Source organism: Acomys minous (assembly GCF_964271855.1).
Source record: "Acomys minous genome assembly, chromosome: 3".
In the NCBI taxonomy this organism is placed as follows: domain Eukaryota; kingdom Metazoa; phylum Chordata; class Mammalia; order Rodentia; family Muridae; genus Acomys; species Acomys minous.
This window is the reverse complement of record NC_140485.1, coordinates 96,301,880-96,321,555: the sequence shown is the minus strand read 5'-3', so window position 1 is coordinate 96,321,555 and position 19,676 is coordinate 96,301,880. Positions and strand designations below refer to the sequence as shown.

Here is a 19,676-nt window from a genome sequence, read left to right as displayed (position 1 = left end):
AGTGGTGGAAAGCGAAGTCTTGCTTGTTGCTGTCATCCAGGGGCTCACATGACCCTGATGGCATCATCACCATCCACCAGCCTGGCCTGGATCCTGGAAGCCAACAGTTCAACCTTTCTTTTGAATTATCCACGATGTTGTCAGATTCACTCATGAGTTTCTTAGTGTGCCCCATATCTTATGGATAGGCAACTTTTAAAACTTTGTTCACATTGCATTGAGGAATTTGTCAGTGCAGGCAGGCTACTGTGGTTTTTCTTGAGAGGGGCTTTCTTCTGAAGTATCTATGAGCACATCCTGTTTATAGGATCAAGAAAACCATGTGTGGGGAACAGAAACAGAGCCAGGACGGAGGCAGCATGGTGTGGAGACCAAGTGTGGGCCTAGCCATCCACGTTTCACCGCTGCCACCTCCTACGTGTGACTTTGGTTTGTCACTTCGCCTCTTTGAACTTCTTTTATTACAATATGAAGGAGTTGGTCTAGATTATGTGTAAGGCTCCTTTCAGGACAAGTATTCGCCACAAGCATGACACAAGTAAAATTTAAAGCCAGAAGTAGACTGTGTCTTCTCTTTCCTTCTCTTCTTTTCTCTTCTCTTCTCTTCTCCTCTCTCTCTCTCTCTCTCTCTCTCTCTCTCTCTCTCTCTCTCTCTCGCAGTTTTTAGAAAAGGGTTTTAAGCTCTTTCTTATAAAAGAAAGTTGTAGTTTTTTCCTGTAATAATTTTATTTCTTTGAGGACCTCGTGTATGAACTACCTTTCCTTCCCTCCAATTCGTCCAGTGTCCTCTCCTTCCAAACCCACCATCTTGTCTTTAATTACTATTGTTACTTGTATATGTATGTGTATGCACACATTTATCTATAACCTACTGAGTCCATTTAGCTTTGCTCATCTGTGCACATGTCTGGGGCTGAGCACTTGGGGCCGCACATCCTGTGTGGGAGCTCCTGGAGGAGACTGGCTCTCACTCTCTCAGAAAGCATCTACCACCTGTAGGTCTTCCTCTAGATGTGGGACCATGTGGAACTTCCCTTGTCCATGTTGGCATGGCAACTTGTATTATCATTCTGTTAGTCTTGTTCAGGCAATCACATTTTGAGAGTTGACAGGTACAGTCTTTTCTTTTCATATATAGAAGACTGATCTGCAGTAGATGAGGTACTAGTAAAAATGTTTACAGGACCTCCTCAGCTTAGATCTGCTTTATTTATTTGCACAATTTGTCCCCTCTGCTCTCGTTATTCCCAGTCTGCAGTGGGGAAAGGGTCTGTACAAAGTCATTGCCACTGGCAGTCTCACTTCCAACTTTGCAGATTCTCACTTTCTTGCAGAAGAAAAAAAAAAACAAAACAAAACTCCAAGTCCACAGAGTTATGCAGCACCAAGCTAATAGCAGCAGACCCTCAGAAAGGCCTGCTTGCTTTAGCAATTCTTCATGTTCTGAAAGGGGCACTTAGCAAGATGGCAGAGTCTCCTTCCATTTAGGTCTGAGGCTTAAGTGCTCTTGGTTTCCGAGGCGTCCCGCCAGCTCTGCTGTTTCCCACTCTTGGCACCTTCCCATAGAAAATCTTCGCTGGGCATTTGCTAGTGTGTCAGGCACTTTAATTTGTAGTGCATCCAGGAAGAAAATGTCCTATAAATATAGAATTATGCAAAGAATGTTCTGGAAGCAGAGTCTTGTCTCTAATTGTCAGGTAGGAATTCCCACGGCTCCCAGAATTCCCTGTGCCCTATCAGTATCTAAGGGCCAGAGAGAGAAAGTATGAATGCTATGAAGTGTGGACAATGTAAGATGAAATTCAACACTGAAATGCACATTCAAGACTGAGAAATGCACACACACACACACACACACACACACACACACACACACACACACACACACGTATGCACAGTTATATGTACCTGATGACATTTTCAATGGCATGTGGCAGCCTTGTCCAGAAACTGGATGAAATTCAACACTGAAATGCACATTCAACACTGAGAAATGGACACACACACACACACACACACACACACACACACACACACACACACACATGTATGCACAGTTATATGTACCTGATGACATTTTCAATGGCATGTGACAGCCTTGTCCAGAAACTGGTGATGTTCCTAACCACATGGTAAATGGTACGGGACTTGGCTGGGGCCAGGGTGCCTTTGGTTCTCTCCCTCATACCTGCCTGAGCTGTCCTCTTGTCTTTCCTTGTGGAAGATGGCTCAAGCATCATCCAGGGTCTCCAGCTGACTTCTGCCAGAGGTGTTGCTTGCCGTCAGTATATGCACACATGGCTGCTGTCCCACTTGTCAGCTAGGGCAGTGGCTGTCTGGTGACATGGCCACTCTGCGTTTTCTGGATTTTTGTGTTTCCACAAGCATTCTGCATGTGTTGGGATGCAACTCTTTCTATCACAAGTCCTGCACAGCTTGAGTCTTGGTTTAGAGCCCAGAACTGCGACACTTTTTCTGCTTTGGATAAGATTTGAGGACTTAAATAGTTGAGAGGCAGCAAAGAGACCCTGGAAATCCTAGTGGACCACTGTGGGTCCTCACCAAACCTGTGGGGAGCTGCAGGTATCCCTTCTCTGCTCATGCCCCTCCCCACAGCGCCTTTCCTGCCCTGCCTCCTTGGCAGCTCATTTGGAAATGGCCTTCCAAGGTGCTACAGGCCTCCACCCCAGGAGGCTGATGTTTTCAGGAAAGGTGGCTGTTTGGGGGATGCTGATGGACATGAGTCCATGGACGCAGAAGATTGATGCTGATCTAGATGGTGTGCTCCTAAAATTCTGATACCTGACATGCTATGAAGACATTATGTGTGCATGCAGAAGAGTGTATGCGCATGCGCACGCACACACGTGTGTGTGTGTGTGTGTGTGTGTGTGTGTGAGAGAGAGAGAGAGAGAGAGGAGAGAGAGAGAGAGAGAGAGAGAGAGAGAGAGAGACAGACAGACAGACAGACAGACAGACAGACAGACAGACAGACAGACACAGACAGAGAGACAGCAAAAACAATCCTGAGGAATATGGTTAATACATTCCTAAATTTTTATTTGCTTTCCTAGGCAGACATTTTTTATATACACTGCCTTCTAAAAGAAATGACAGGCCTCTCTCCTTTCCCAGTTGGTTGGCGACCTCCTCGAAAGCCCTGATTTTGACGTTTGAATCCCCATCGTGTGTGCAGATAACATATAGCATCTACACTATGCAAACTAAGGGAAACCTCTGGCTCCCTCTGGACCAACTTTAAGTATTTGGCTTCTCTTCTTACTGCCTGTGATAAAATGCAGAAATACGTGGTGTTTTATTCTCTTAGTTCTCTCCTGGGGTGTCCAATCTCATCCAGATTGGAGCCATTTTGATGTGCACAGAAAACATGAGGAACTTTTTTTTTTAAATGTGGGGAACTTAAAGATGTCAGTTTAAGAAGGAACCCTCACTCTAATTTGCTTGGCTCCTGTTTCCAACTTAGCCTAGTAACTTTGAAAATAAATCTGGAGTGTTTATCCCTCCTCGTCCCTTCCTCCAACCTTCCCAAGCGTTATCAGGGCCCGCTTGAGTTACAGTGCATTTTTTCCTGTCAGAGATGATTTCTAGTTCCCTCATCTCTTGCCTCCCATCCCACACTCTGCGTAAACGATGCCGGGGTGGCAGATTGATGGGGTGAGGATCTGAAATGCTCCTCTGCCTGTGGGTTTCTGCATGCCCACTGCTGCTGCCGCTGCCAGAGACTGTTAGCAGATGGACTTGGGGGAGGTGAGGTGGGCCTGGGCCTTGACAGAGAAGAGGTACCCTGTAGCCCGGGCTGCTTCTGTCCTTTCTCATCCAGCCCTGCCGGTTACAGCATTAACACAGGCTCGGCTTTCTTCTTGCTATAGTCCTTAGTTTTAGTAGGTTGATTACAATGTGCATGGAAGTAAAATCCTTTCATTTTGTGATTTTTATAGTAGTGCGGGGGAGGGGTGGGCGTTGAATCTAAAGCCTCACACAGGCTAGGCAAGATGTATCCGCAGGCAGGCCCCACGTGTGGAGTTTTGTGAGCGTGTCTCCTAGGGGTTTGCTGAGCCCCTTGTTGCTTTAGACTTATGTATTTTTGGTTCCCCCAAACTAGGAGTCTTTCAAGTATGATTTCTTTGAATGCTATTTTTATGCCCTGTGTCTTTCTCATCCTTTTCAGGGATATCAGGGCCATGAGTGTTAGACCTCTTGGTATTGTCACACAGGTCCCCCAAACCTCTCTTAAAAGATGTGTGTGTGTGTGTGTGTGTGTGTGTGTGTGTGTGTGTGTGTGTGTCTGTATGTCTGTGTGTCTGTGTTTGTATCTTGAGTGCCAGTGCCCGTAAGATATGGAATTCCCTGGAGCTGGAGTTACAGGCAGTTGCAAGCTGCCCATTTATGGGTGCTGGTGGGTGAGTCCTCTGCAAGAGTAGTATAAACTCTTTTTTGGGGCGTTGTTTTTCGAGACAGGGTTTCTCTGTGTAGCCTTGGCTATCCTGGACTCCCTTTGTAGAGCAGGCTGGCTTCGAACTCACAGCACTCCACCTGCCTCTGCCTCCCAAGTGCTGGAACTAAAGGCCTGCGCCACCATGCCCTGCTGTAGTACCACCTCAAGCTCTTTTCATCCTCATGCACAGTCATTTTCTTCCTCTCAGTTTTACTCTCCATTGCTTCATCTGCAACCCACTGGCTCATTTTGCTACTGAGTCCATCCACTGCTATTTTATGTTAGTTACTGTATATACACATATTTTTTTTCCGTTCAAAAATGTCCACTTGGCTCTTTTTAACTCCCATGTCTTGGCTGAGACTTCATTTCTCCTCATTGGTTTCAGACGCATATGATTTTGCTTTGTGCAAAGTATTTTTATAATAGTTGCTTGTCAGTTCTTGGTCACACATTTCCTTGTGTTTTGCACCTTCACTGGACTCCATTAATTGTCCCTTCTCATCCCAGCTGGGAGATGGGTTGTTTTGTTTTTTTTGTTTTGTTTTGTTTTGTTTTTGATTCTTTACATACTTGGTAGTTTGGGATTGCATTCTGGACACTTTGAGTCTAATATCGGAGACTCTGGGTTATAAGTACTACGAATAATTGATGTACATATTGGATAATTATGTATATGTTCACATATATATTTATTATTATGGGCTGTCTTCACTGGGCTCAAGCATGAAGTTCCAGCCAGCTTTCTGTGGTGTTATGGTTTAAATATGGAATGTGTCCCTGAGCTCAAGTGTTGAAGGTCCTAAGCTGGTGACATTAGCTCTGCCTTGGAGGGAGTAGGCCACTGAGGGCAAGACTTTGAGAGGTATCTTGACCCAGCCCCTTGCTGTTGCTCTGCTTCCAGGCCACTGTGAGGTAATCACTCGGTACCCTCTCCACCTTCCTGTTCTGCCTCACCACACTATGGGCCCTGAAACATGGAGCCAACTGACCGTGGGCTGGAAGCCAGAGACCTGAGAGCCAAGACACATCTCCTCCAAAATTGTTTCCCTTTCCAGTAATTGGTGCTGGAATGAGAAACTGTGTGGGCTGTGAGCTTTATGTCAGTCATGTTTGCAATGTGTTTGTAGTGTGTTTCTGGTCTGCTCCTAGGCATGTACCTCAGTAGCCAGTCTGGAATCTGGGCAGGGGCTCTGTTTGGACTCACAGCCCAGGGTTAGATCTATGTGTGTATAGTTTTGGAGTGGGCTGGACTTCCTCAACTACTATGGCACTTTCTCAGCTGCTATTTCTTCCCCGTGGCCCCAGTGTCATCAACTTTCCCATGGCCTCTGGTGTTCCGGACAGGTTTAGGTATTAAGAAACTACACTGTGCCCATGCATTGGGCACATTTCATATGGCTGAAGCTTAGTCCAGTGCCAACTTGGTGAGGAGAGAGACATGCCAATGAAGAACCAAACAACAGGCAAAGATGCCAAGACCAAAAAGCCAAAACCCCTTGTTTAGAGGAATATATATACATCCTCTCAGAGACTGTTCTAGGATGTTTATCAGCTGGCAAAGGCCATGCCCCCGCAAGACTGTGCTAGCAGTCCTGAGTGGGGACAGGGCCATAGCAAAGAACAAAGAGCTTGCAGGTGGTGCCAGGATAGTGTGAAATTTATAAGCTTTCCCCCATCTACCTGCGAGCAGTTGCTTGTCTAGGTTTTTAAACAACTATTCTCTGCTTCCAAAGCCTCGCTGCCATGTTCATGGGGAAGGGGAGCATGCTTAAAAACCTCTGACCCAGACCTCAGACTCAAGTCTCATTTCAACAAAAATTTTTGTTGTGGTGGTTTTTGTTTTTGTTTGTTTGTTTTGAGACAGGGTTTCTCTGTGTAGCCTTGCCTGTTCTGGACTCTCTTTGTAGACCAAGCCAACCTCAAACTCACAGTGATCTGCCTGCCTCTGCCTCCTCGAGTGCTGGGCTTAAAGGCCTGAGCCTCCATACCTGGCTCAACCAATTTTTAAATAAGGTACCACCTGTATTTGGGATATCACTACAAAACAGTAGCAGAAGATCTGGGGACTCTCCGATCTCAGGGCAGCCATGTGATGTAGGGAGCTGATGCCCACGAGCCCTCAGGTGAAGCTGGGTTTATATTCCATCCAGATACCACAGTGTGCTTCCTCTTCTCCTCCGCTACCCCACCGCCCCCTCCTTCCTCCGAAGAGGAATAAACAGTTTCCTTCATTGTTCCCTGCCCACCAGCAGATGCTCTCAATTACCACAAAACTGCTAAATAAATCTATTTTACTTGTTTCGGGTTCTTTCTCCCAGAAAGCTGTGGCTTCTGTGATCAACACATCAACACACACTCAGCCCCGTGTCTCGTTTAGTTTGCATCAAGGTTGTACAACTGTGTCCATTTCCTCTGGCACAGCCACGACACAGAGAACCCAGTGTCAGCAACCTCACCCAGTGGGACATGGCTGCCTCGAAAACCTTCCGAGGGCTGGGGAGTGTGCCTCTGGGAACACACTGATAAAAACTACCGTCAATGTCCTATCATGGCTAAGGAACTGTTTTAAAATCGCCCATTACGCATGACTCCCCAAAGGAATCGTGACATTGAAACAGGAAGGAATGGGCCTATAGAAAAAAAAATTACTTTATTTCTGTTTGCTTTATTTGAATATTTTCTTTCCTCTGTCTCAGTGTTTACAAAAAAAAAAAAAAGACTTGTATAGAATTTGTTTGTGCTATGCCTGATGACACATGCTTGTAAATCCTATTGCTTGGGAAGCTGAGGCAGGAGAATCTCAAGTTTGAGGTTGGAGTGAGTTATATAGTGGGTTGAAGAGCAGCCTGGGCAGCACAGTGAAGCCATAGCTCAAAGCTCACTGTGCCACTCTTTTTTTTTGACAGTTTCCTCATGGCTGCATGACATCATTTATGAGGGTGAGGAAACTGCCTGTGAAGAAGAAAACTGTTATTCTAAATTTCCAGACAAAGCTTTTGCAAGGCAGAGTCTCATGGTTCTCCTCCTCTTTTTTTTTTTTTCCTTCTTTTTTTCTAGGTCATGGGTGGGCCTGCCTAAGGAAAAAAAGTATTTTTTATTACCGTCAGTTTAACTCAAGGCTTTTGTCTTGAATTTATGAGTGGAGGCTGGCAGGCAAAGAAGTATTTTAAAAGAGTGCTTTAATTTTTTTCCCCTTCATTATCCTGTAGGAATAAAATCTTAGAATCCAGCTCCCTGTTTTGAGAGAGCCAGTTTTCTTTCTTTCATAAGAAGCAAAATTTAATGCTGATGTAATAAATGATAAAGATATCCCAAACCCTCACGTCTGTGCTTGGTGCGATCTCACTGAGTCAGGCCCCTGGTCTGATGCACGGGATCACCTTTTCCCTTTGGAAAGCAGAACCTGGAATGTCTGCAACATAGCACGGGGAGGGGGAGGGGGGGGAAGATTGATGTGAGCTAGCTTTGCAAAGGACTTTCTGCTGTCTTTGATCTTAGTGTTTGGAATTCCATGAAAAGAAAGCCTCCTGACTTCCTTGCAAGAGAGTTAAGTTTCAGAGTAAGTGCTAGAATGGCGCTTCTTTTCCCCTCAGCACAGGAATTCGCTCAGGTGTTAGGAAGTGTCTGTATGCCACTCCCCCAGCCCCGCCTTCAAACCCCGCCCTTCCGCCTTGTGTGAATTACGGGCCTCTTAAGAGGCAAGACCATGGATTTCGAAGGCCTAGATGGGCTTCCATTGGCGGGGGGTGTGGGGTGGGGTGGGGGTGGGGGTGTGGGGTGGGGGGCTGGGGGTGTGTGGAGGGTGCGCCTCTGTGGGACAACTCATTGTAACGCTGCACTTGACATTTCCACACAGGCCTGTGGGAAAACAGACAGACAAGCCAATACAAAGCAACTCGACTTGCAGCCACCTGCTGCTAAGTGACTGCTCTACCTGCCTCAAGAGTCATCTGATGGATTCGCTGGATGCACGGGGTTGGGAATCCACAGCCCCACCGCCTAGGGGTGATGGAGGTGGCGTTGTTATGGTCACTTGATATTCGAAGCTCAGGGATAATAGGCGCACAGTGCACCCTGGCATTTAGGAAATTGTGTGGAGCAAAACCATCATTGTGTGTGTGTGTGTGTGTGTGTGTGTGTGTGGTGTGTGTGGTGTGTGTGGTGTGTGTGGTGTGTGTGTGTGTGGCATGTGTGTATGGTGTGTGTGGTGTGTGTGGTGTGTGTGTGTGTGTGTGTGTGATGTGTGTGTGGTGTGTGTGTGTGTGTGATGTGTGTGTGGTGTGTGTGTGGCATGTGTGTGTGGTGTGTGTGGTGTGTGGTGTGTGTGTGTGTGTGTGTGTGTGTGTGTGTGTGGCATGTGTGTGTGGTGTGTGTACTATATATATTTTAAAGAAAGTTATGGGTTTTACTCTTTTCTATTAAACTTCCCTGAGTATTTGAAGGTGCTCATAGAATTCTGTTTGTGAGAATCTGGGAAGAACGTTATGTTGATGTGTGCGGTGGAGAATTAAGACAAATGATAATTGAAAGAGATGATAAAAGCTAGTGGTTTCCATGGGGAAAGAATCACAACCTGCTGTCAGATTGATTCCAATAAGAACATGGCTTTATGTGAAATGTTTTTTAAACAGCTCAACCAAAGCAGTAAGCGAGAGCACACTTGAGAGCCTTCCTTGCTGTCTGTGTGTTTCTATTAGACCTCCACGGGGGGTGGGGGGGTAGGGGGGGTCCCTCGACTTACGCTACCCACCAGCACAGCTGTGTTTAGCTTCTTTGTGGTCAACACTTAGCTGGGAATGAAAAGTATCAGGTTTCGGAAAGATGACCCTACGTTTAACAAGAGAGACTCACAACTGCCCTTGTGTGAAGTCATTTCTGTGTGCTAGGCCCGGGGTCCAGGTGCTGCTGGGTTGAAAGTGTCTCTTTAATCGGTCTAGAAAGACCTTGTTGCGTTTTGGGTTGTTAGCCATAGAAACTCTTCACTGTGATCTGCGTGTGTATGTGTGTGTGTGTGTGTGTGTGTGTGTGTGTGTGGTGTGTGTGTGGTGTGTATGTGGTGTGTGTGTGGTGTATGTGTGGTGTGTGTGGTGTGTATGTGTGATATGTGTGTGTAATATGTGTATGTGGTGTGTGTGTGATATGTATGTGCATGGCATGTGTGTGTGGCCTGTGTGTGGCGTGTGTGTGGTGTATGTGTGGTATGTGTGTGTGGTGTGTGTGTGGCATGTGTGTGTGGCATGTGTGTGTGGCATGTGTGTGTGGTGTGTGTGTGGTGTGTGTGTGTGTGGTGTGTGTGGTATGTGTGGTGTGTGTGTGTGGTGTGTGTGGTGTGTGTGGTGTGTGTGGTGTGTGTGGTGTGTGTGTGTGGTGTGTGTGGTGTGTGTGTGGTGTTGTTGGACCCTAGAGTCCACTTCGGGAAGGGGTCATCTCGAGAGACCACTCAAACACCACAGCGCTGATGCAAAGAGCAAAGGTTTATTGCTGGCTCGTCAGGGTACCTCAGCACTCGAGAGGCCAAGGGACCCTGAGTAGCTGTTACAGACTGCTTATAAAGACTAAAACCGCAAGCCAAGGGGGAGGTGTTTTTCCTAAGGCTGCCGGTGGTGGTTTCTTGGAACTAGGGCAGGGGTCAGCTTGGCCTTGTTTTTCAGGACCTTCAGTGTCACAGTAGTCCTCCTGTGCATCCTTAAATCTTGCCCCTACCTCTGTAAACAGTCCCTCTGTGAAATTCTCCTCAGTCAGTCAATGTGATGGTTTCCAGCGTCCTGCTGAGTCCCTGGCTGATACTTGCCCAAGTCACCTAGATGACAAATGTAGACAGGACAGTTGGACTCGCTTTCATCATCGCTAGTAAGTGCCCTAGATGAGATCCATGAAAACACTCTGTCCATTCGATGCAGAAAAGTATGTGAGCAGGCGCAGGGAGGAAGTGTTTGGGCTTACATGTGTTTAACTTGTGACTTTAGAAGCAGTTCCCTTGAAAAGGATAACTCCCTTAAATGTGTTCTTGTTTTCTTTTCAGAGTCATTTTGTACAAATCTGATGTCTGCCCCTAACCATGGTATCTCCTGGGAGCGTGGAGATTGCATTAAGATCTGTACTTATTCTTGCCTGGTCCGTGCTGGTGCTTGATTAAATATTGACTGACTGAATGGTGATCAGCATCTAATAAGAGAAGAACAAAAATCAGTAAGAGGAGGGAAGGTAGATTAGCTAGCCTTCCTTGATGCTTTCTGCTCTACCGTCACAGGATAACACCAGCTCCCGGGCATGGCTGTCCTCAGTCAAGGCACCTTGCAGAGCAGAATGGCTATGTTGTTTCCACAAGACAGAGTCTTGCTATGCAGCTGTCTTAGTTTCTTTTTCTTGTTGCTCTGTGTTACAGTCAATTATAAGATGGAGAAGTCACAGTAGCAGGAGATGGAAGTAGCAGGCCACACTGAATTCACAAATAGTCCAGAAGCAGGCAGCAAGGAATGCTTGTGCTCAGCTCCCTTTCTTCTTTATACGCACTCTGTGATCCTAGCCTTGGGAATGGTGCCACCCACAGTGGGCAGGTGCTCCCACCTCAACCAATCTAATCAGGAGAATCCCCCACAGGTGTGCACAGATGCCTATCAACTACCGTTGGAAATCTCATCGAGTTGACAATTGAAATTGGCCATTGCAAGTAAAGCCTGGCTGGCTGTGACCTTGCTATCTTCCTGCCTCAGCGTGGGCCAGTGTTGAGATGTATGCCACCATGCCCTGGATAAATAACTTGTGAGGACCCTTGTTCAAAAATCATGAATAATTTCAGGACAAAGTCAGCAGAGTGATAAGCTAAGCAAGGCCTCTCCAAGCTGTCATAGGCTACAGTCCCTTGAGTGGATATCCGAGACAGAGGCAGCCTACGGAAGACCAAAGAGGCTCTTTGTCTTGAGGAACTTCATAGTCTTAAGCTACAGGACCGGGAGGGTTGTTGGGTGCTGCTGAGCCCATCAGCCATGCAACCATAAACATTCAGTCTTGCCCAGCCCTGGCTAGTATCTCATTATGTCTCAAGTGTTTGCACGCATCCTCATGCAGAAGGAGAGCTGTTTTGCCCTGACTAACCTGCTTGCCTGGCTCCTCCTCCTTTTAGTTTATTCGAGAGTCCCCTAGGCCACCCTGTCTAAGGGGAGACAATCGTGTTTGTATTAGTGTCTCATGTTTCTGTTGGTTGGGGGTGGGTGGTGGTAGTGACAGCCCTTGCAACAACAGCCTGGAGAATAAATTATGTACACAAATGGTCTTCCTATCTGGTCTCCAGAACCTTCCCGTGGCCTCTTTCTCACCATTAAGTGAGCTTGGGGTCAACCTGATTACTTGCAGGCCCTCTAATCTAGGACCACTATCAAAGTCTAGCCCCTAGACAGGCCAGGGGAAAGACTCAGGACTTCTATGCAGAGTCAGAGGCTCATTAACTCTTTGTAAGCCAGAGGGGGGGGGGAATCATGCATCCTCACACATTTCATAGTTATCAGTTCATACATACATATACATCCATACACACATTCAAGGGGACCCCATCATACATGCGTATGCATAGACACAGGCACATTTATCCACTTGTACATATGTATTCCTCCAGGCATACAGGCAGACAATCAGACATTCATACATATAAACAGATACACAGACAATCAGACAGACAAGCGCATATTCAGATGAATGGTGGACGGAAGAAAACTAATCAACCAACGACTTTATTTCTGTCCTGGGTTTTGTACCCTCTAAGACAAAGGTTCTCTATGTGAGAAAAATGGCCCTCATTCAAGAATAGATGCAGTTGTAACACAAAAGGCGAGTTACAGTAGGACGACCAACTGCAAGTTCTGTCATTAGAACTACATCTAACTAGGTGCTTTTGTTTATTTTAAGTTTAAAGCAGTGGTTTTATCTCTATGCTCATTATGAGTTCAAAGCCGAAGCTTTATCTTTTTCTTATGTCATATGTACACTGTTCAAAGTAAAGGTTTTTATGTCAAGGTTTTTCTAAGAAACAGGTGTCTGTCTTGTCTTGTATAGCTAACCATTTATTCTTCATATGGCATCGTAGTGCACACCTGGGCCTAAACCTAGAATGAATGTATCTCCTTGATGATTAGTTCTGTTTCAATCTTGTTTTCCTCCTAGATGTAATTCACATGGAAGTTCCTAGAGCCTCTGACAGTTTTTTGCTGTATTGCAGGAGGGTTTAAAGTTACTTGAATCAGTGTATAAATCATTATCAGGAGTTATAAAATCCTCTATAGGAAATCTGCCCAACAGAGAGAGTAGCACCTATGGAGGGATATTATTATGCTATAGGCAGTGAGGGTCTCAGCCGTGCCAGCTATGTGAGACAAGCAGGCAAAGACAGTTATAGCAACAAGAAGCAGTCCTGAGGCAAAATCTGTGGGGCTTTGCCCAAGCCAGGGAGACACACATTTGCCAGGCACGCAAACTAAACCAGTGGGCTGCTGCCAGGAAGCTCCCTTGCTTGCTTCTGCCAACCCGGCATGCAATTGCTCCCAGCAGACCACTGAAGTCTCCCTGCAGCCCGTCATTCGTCATGCCCGCCCCTGGAATGTCTCTTGTCCTGCAGGCTGAGCCCTCACCTCCACTTGGAATCTCTGGGGTCCTTGGAGGTCTCCAAATGACGAGCCCCTAGGAGAGGAGCTATGAGCGAAGGGTTCCTGACCAGCGCTGCCTTTTTGCCTGCAGGCGTTTCCAGCTGAGCTTTTTGCCAGACCACTGATCTCCCTAAGTCTTTCTGCTGCCCATCCTTGCTTGTAAATGTGGCCCGGTTCCACCATTAACCACCCAGGACTGGGAGTACCTCAGGTTCTCTGAGGACAGGTGTAAGCTGCCTCTCAGGGCCTGAAAGCCACCATCCAGGTTTGGGGCTAACAGCTCAGCATCCTCAGCAGTATATGTGTCACTGTCCACATCTCTCGGTGCTAAGAAAGATGACTTCCTTACAACGCCCCCCCCCCCTTCGTGGCTTATGAGGTCAAAACGGCAGCAGCTCTGTGCACGCAAGATGAAAGCCTTGGCCCAGTCTCAAATTCCTCCTGCTCTGTCCAGATCCTCGATCTACACACTGACTGTGTTTTCTGTCCTTCACAGCATCCCCGGTGGCGTATAGAGCTTCAGCCGTGGGCAGGCCCTGCTCGGTCCCTGGATGAAGAAGCCTCAAGGTTCCTGAACTACATCAGCACCACTCAGGTTGTGTTTCAAGCTCCAATAAGTTTGGGGATAATGTCAAAGGTACTGACCAACCATTGCAAGGAGAGTTTGCCCCCTCTAGGCCGGGGAGGTGGTGAGGCATTCCTAATAGGAGCAGGGTAGGGACCTGGGCTCTGAACCGCTGCTGCTCCATTTTTTTCTACTCCCACGGAGGCATAGAAGGCAGAGAAGTTTCCATTTGCCTGTCATCTTCTTCCCTCCAGGACTCTCAACAACCTGGAATGTTCTTGTGATTCATCCCCAAGTGTTTTTGAGGAGTCGCTTTAGAAAATTGCTTTGGAAAGCCATTTGAAGAGACAGATTTGTCCCCGTGAGTAGGCAGTCAAGCGTGTCACAGAACAGAACCATCATCTGGAAGCTCAGCTCCTTTCCTAGTCGGAAGCGCTTCCCAGCCACAGGCGCTCGGCAGCCACGCAGCGATGGGCAAGGAAGGCAGGGACTCTGAGGAGAGCCACGAGAAGTTAATGGCCCCAGTGCTCACTTCCCTGTCTTCAGAGCGCCCTGCCCTATGTCATTGCAGAGCTTGCCCATTGGTAGTGGCTTAACACACTGTGGAGGCTCGTGCCCAGCTCCTGGGGTGAGGCGGAGTCAGGCCTTGAGGAGGGCGCTTGGCACATTGATCAGAAGGTTCATTCTTAGGGAAAAGGCAGATGTCAGAGGAGATGGAGGCCCGAGGGATGCGTAGCCCCGGACTGAGAGGTGGCAGAAGGGAGAACTTTCTGAGCCTGGGGAATGAGCACAGTCTCACCCTAGGATGCTCCCTGGGCAGATGTGGCCCTGGGGGGAAGGGGGGTGCTGGTTGCTTATTTCCTTAAGTCCACTGGTCCTTGGCACGCACTGAGCATCCTTGGCAGCCAAACCAATTATGAAGGATGGAAAAGAATATGGTCTAGTGTGCCCCCCCCGCCCCTGGCCCCCCCAACCGCTGCCCACCACCCACCGTCTGCCTGCCACCTTGAACTCCTCCTGAGTGCCGAGGCTGCAGGTGTATGCCACTGTGCCTGGTTAATTTCCAGAGCTGTAAGAGATTCATTTATGTTAAAAACCTTATTTCTTACATGCTGCCATCAGACAGTCATAGAGATTTTAATATGTGTCCCCCAAACATGGACATAAATGCTTGTGGAGTTAACTGTGGCTGATAGAATCATAAATCGGCCCATGTGCTTGACAGAAATTTATCTCATTTGGGCTGCTTTAAATTAATTGGTGGACTTACCCAGGCTTAATTAGAATATTGAAATTTAAATTTTACAGTTTGGTTTTAGATGAAGGATTGGAGACTGGATCTCTTAATTGTAACCTAAAAATGTTCTTTAAAAGCCTGGAGAAAAATTAGAAGTACTAAATATACACACTGAATTTGAAAGTTAATTTATTGAGCACAACTCTCCAAATTCCATCTTATATATATTTTAGGTTAATTTTCTATAGCTTACGTGAGGGGTATTTACTTAAAAGATGCTTCTGGAGCATTCAGTGGTCATTTCAGACTTCTCACGAGCCATGGTCTGAAAGGGGGAAAGGACACTAGAAGATGGAAGCATGTTCTGATGGGATATGCGCTAACCTCGGGACCTAGACAACTGATGGGATGTGGGCTAACCTCAGGACCTAAACAACTGATGGGATGTGGGCTAACCTCAGGACCTAGACAACTGATGGGATGTGGGCTAACCTCAGAACCTAGACAACTGATGGGATGTGGGCTAACCTTGGGACCTAGACAACTGATGGGATGTGGGCTAACATGGGAACCTAGACAACTGATGGGATGTGGGCTAACCTTGGGACCTAGACAACTGATGGGATGTGGGCTAACATGGGAACTTAGACAACTGATGGGATGTGGGCTAACATGGGAACTTAGACAACTGATGGGGTATGGGCTAACATGGGAACTTAGACAATTGATTTTGCTTCCATGGCTGCCCCTGTTCTGATCCGGAAAGCTTGCGATTGGACCAAATGCCTCTAAGGCTTCCCCTATGGCTGAGTGCTGTACAAAACGTAGCTTTTACCCATGTATTTCTGAGCTCCTATGTGGTCAATGAATTTGGAAGGCACTAGGCTTGCAGTGTTGGCCACAAGGAGCCCAGAGCTGAGTGGATAGATACATAATTATTAGACAGCTTGAGAAGCGCTGTAGTGGAGACCTAGTGTTTGGAGCTGTAGGAGAAGGGCCCTTCCTTCCACAGTGTGATGTGGGCTCCTCAGCTGGAGCACAGATCCTATCTGATACAAGAGCCGTGAAGAGCAAAGCCACAATATAAGAGCAAAGTGACAATGTTTCCGCTAAACTTGATGGCGGTCTTCATAAGACAGTGACGCCCTAAGAAACGGCCAAGCATGATGCTTTCGTACTTTGTACATGGAGGGGAAAAAAATGAACTTGCAAGCCCAGTGACCAAGAAGATTCAAGGCTGTGCCCCTACCCTCTCCCTGCCCGCGCCAGAAAAAAAAATCTATATAGCTTGTTACACATAGGAAAAGTCAAGCCAACGGCTCTTTCTGAAGTCACAGTCCCTCTGGAGAATGCAGCCTGAGGTAACCATTGTACTAGTTTGGAATATTTTGAAATGATGGGTCTTGAGTTCCTTCCATCCAAACACAGTGGAAGGCTTTTTTTTTCCCTTTAGAAAATGAGCTAGATTGCAGGCCTCACAATGATTTTGTAATCAGGAGACATTTTATCCAGGTGAGGCTCTGAGCTCCGATGGCTTCCAGGTGGGCGCCATCATCGATGACACGGATTCTTCATCAGATCCTTTCACCTCTGCTTCCGCCCGTTCGTTATGCAGCGAGGAGCCTTTTGGCTGTTCCTGTGACTTACGCCTCATTTAAAGATCATGCTAACAATGGAAGGCTGCAAAACTTGCGGAATATTAAAGTCACTGTTACCTAAAATTCTCAGTCAGCAGCAGTGAGTCACTAAGTGAATTCCACCCCCATCCTCTTATGCCGCTTAAAAAAAAAATCCTTCAAATGTATGTTCAAACTGGGTACAGTAAGGCCCAGCATTTGATAAGTTCATGGCTGAGTTTTTCCACATATATCTGTACAAAAAGCATTTGTCGATGGCCTGCCCAGGGGCTGGCACTCTGCTGGTCTCTGGGATCTCAAACCTAAATAAAAAATGCTCCTCCCTAGTGGAAGGTAGGATGTAAAAAAGGCATCCAACGGAGCGCAAGCTTGTGGGTGGGCATTAGGCAGCCATGGGTGTGGTGTGCATAGTGATGACCATGGTGGCATGGTCAGGGCCCTGAATTATTTATTTATTTATTTATTTATTTATTTATTTATTTAATTTGTGATGAAATGCCACAGGACCTGGCATTTGACTCTAGTAGGCAGAGCCTCGGGTCCAGTTTCATTAGCAATATTGTTTTTCTTAATATGGGAGGGCCTGATTACACTATAGGGTTCTGCAGTGAGTGGTAAGGTGAACTGCTAACAGGAAACGGTTAACTCATAAGCACGTGCTCTGCTCTAATGGAAGGCTCCAGAGCCATGGCAACCCCCACATTCATATGCCTCCAGGAAGCAAGGCTTTCAATACAGAGTTCATCTAAGCAAGAGTGGCTGTTCTAAATAAGAAAAAAAGGATGCTTTAAATTCTGTGTTTTATTTTAAAACTATTACTTGTCCATCTATGATCTGTTATTTATCCATTTACCTACACATCTACTTGTAAAAATAACCTAAGAAGTCAGGCTCTAGAGATCAGGAGACACATATTAGAACTTCGCAACATTATATCAATATTATGTATTATATTGGGGTGCTCTCTCTCCCTCCCCCCCTCTCTCTCTCTCCCAAGAAAGGAAGGGAAGGGGGGGGGGAGAGAGAGAGAGAGAGAACAAAAAATTCATTTCTGCTTTGAGCTTTCAAAATAATGTAACCATATAACTATACAGTTAATTTTTAAGGGATTCTTGCCAAAAACTCCCCAAACTTTAAGAGCCTTTTTGCCACATTCTCCTCAGGTGTTGGTAGAATTGCTATCCAAGCTTTTGGGGTGCAAAATGAAATGGAGACGCCTTACATCTCTTTAAGCTAAATGAATTAAAAAACACTTCACAAGACATTTTTTTTTCCTGGAGTCTATTTGCCTTTGTCTGGACCTAATTTATGTTATATGGCTAAAATTACAAGGGGAATTAGGCAGGCAGAGAGTATAATTACTTCATCTGGGGCTCGGCTTGAAGTTGCTATCCTCGCTTATTTTTCTTGCAAGAGAGTTTATTGAAACCTTGGCTATAAATCTTAACCAGAAAGTTTGAACTAAATCAATATTTAATTAATTTTATGAGGAGAATTTTATGGAGGACTTGTGGTTATTTTCCAAAAATGAGTATCTGTCAATAAGACGGTTAATGAATGGTTAAAATTGGATAAATCCTGTGCTGTATCTTTTAGATAAAAGAGGAAGGGAAGTGGAAAGAGTGTTTTCCTGAAAGGAGAGTATCTGTGCAAGATAAAAAATCTTAGAATGAGAAAAAAAATGTGATTAGATAAAGTGCGATCATAACAGAGAGACTGTAGAGCAGAGAGGTTCTCAACCTTCCTAATGCTGTGTCCTTGTCTTTGTGGGCGTGAGGAGAAGCAGATGAGGAGAAGACAGGGGCAGAACTTCCTCTGGCCAAACGGTCGGAGATGAATTCTGCAGGCTAGCATGCTGCTGTACTCTGTTAACATATGTGCTCTGTAGTTGTTGCTTAAGAGAGAAGGGTTCAGTTCCATCTTCCAGTGACTAATTTCCCCTTTGAACAGTGGCTGGAGACAGAGAAGTAGAAAGACATTGAGTTGAAAGGGGAGAACATGGAATGCTTTCTCTCGGGTTTTGTTGTTGCTGTTACTTTTTTTTGAGATCAGGTCTCATGCAACTTGGGTGGGCTTCAAATTCCTTATGTCTCTGAGGAAGCCTTAAACTCTCAGTGCTTCTGCCTCGTCCTCCTCCCCAGTGCTGGAATTAAAAGCATGTGCCACCACACCTGGCTGCTTTTACTTTCATTTATTTATTTGGAGATTTTATTTATTTTTATTTTATGTGTATGAGTGTTTACCTAACGTAGGTTTGTGAACTGTCTCCTCAGCACCCATAGAGACCAGAAGAGGGTGTTGGATTCTCTGGGACTGGAGTTATAAGCTATCATGTGGATGCTGGGAATTAAACCCTGATTCTCTGGAACAACTTCCAGTGCTCCTAATCACTGAGACATCTCTCCAAGCCCTGATTTTGCGTGTGTGTGTGTGTGTGTGTGTGTGTGTGTGTGTGTGTGTTGCTCGTTTGTCTATGTGTGTTCATGTGGAGGGCAGAGATTGACACCAAATGCTATCTTGCATTGCTTTCCACCTTTTACTTTTATATTTTATTTATTTATTGAGAGAGGGTCTTTGACTGAACCCGGAGTTCACAATTCAGCTGGACTGAGCTGGCTATGGAGTCCCCAGGATCCACCAATCTCTGATGAGTGCTTGAGTTACAAACAGACACTACTGAGGATTTTTCAGCAATCATTTTACACACTGAACCATCTTGCCAGCTCTAGAATACCTTCTTAAGGAAAAAAAAATCCTCCCATTGTTGTTTTCCAATGAAGGAAAGCAGGGAACCTCAGAGCTACTTTGTATCTGGAGTGACTTTTGTCTCCCATGTGATGATGGCTCAGAGGGCTTTGAGAGGTGGTTGGCCACTCAGGAGGGCAAATGTCTGGGACTCAGAATGGTTTTCTTCTATTCCGTCAGCCTTGGCCATGCACAGTACCAGCCTCAGACCCAAGCCACCCTCCTCTATGAAGTTCATCTCTTTAATGTGCACTTGGAACTAGAGGGTCCTTTCTGCTTAACTTAGACTCTCATGACCTCTGGTTCTCTTGCCTAATTTTGATGCATGCTTTAGAAGAAGTGCTTGGGTTAGCTGGGCAGCACTTTCTGCTCCAGGACTCCAGCCCTGCTCTCCCAG

General features: G+C 46.2%; 1 protein-coding gene across 4 annotated transcripts in view; it reads left to right on the top strand.

Annotated features, from left to right (window-relative positions):
* METTL24 (methyltransferase like 24) overlaps window positions 1-19,676 on the top strand; it is a 114,883-nt gene that overhangs the window by 22,833 nt on the left and 72,374 nt on the right. For 2 of the 4 annotated variants that reach the window (XM_084774481.1, XM_084774480.1), the window contains exon 2: window positions 13,592-13,690. In XM_084774481.1, the coding sequence (XP_084630607.1) occupies window positions 13,592-13,690 (99 nt within the window). Of the gene's footprint in view, window positions 1-13,591; window positions 13,733-19,676 lie in introns of all 4 variants that reach the window. The other 2 variants (XM_084774479.1, XM_084774478.1) reach the window with 1 other exon arrangement.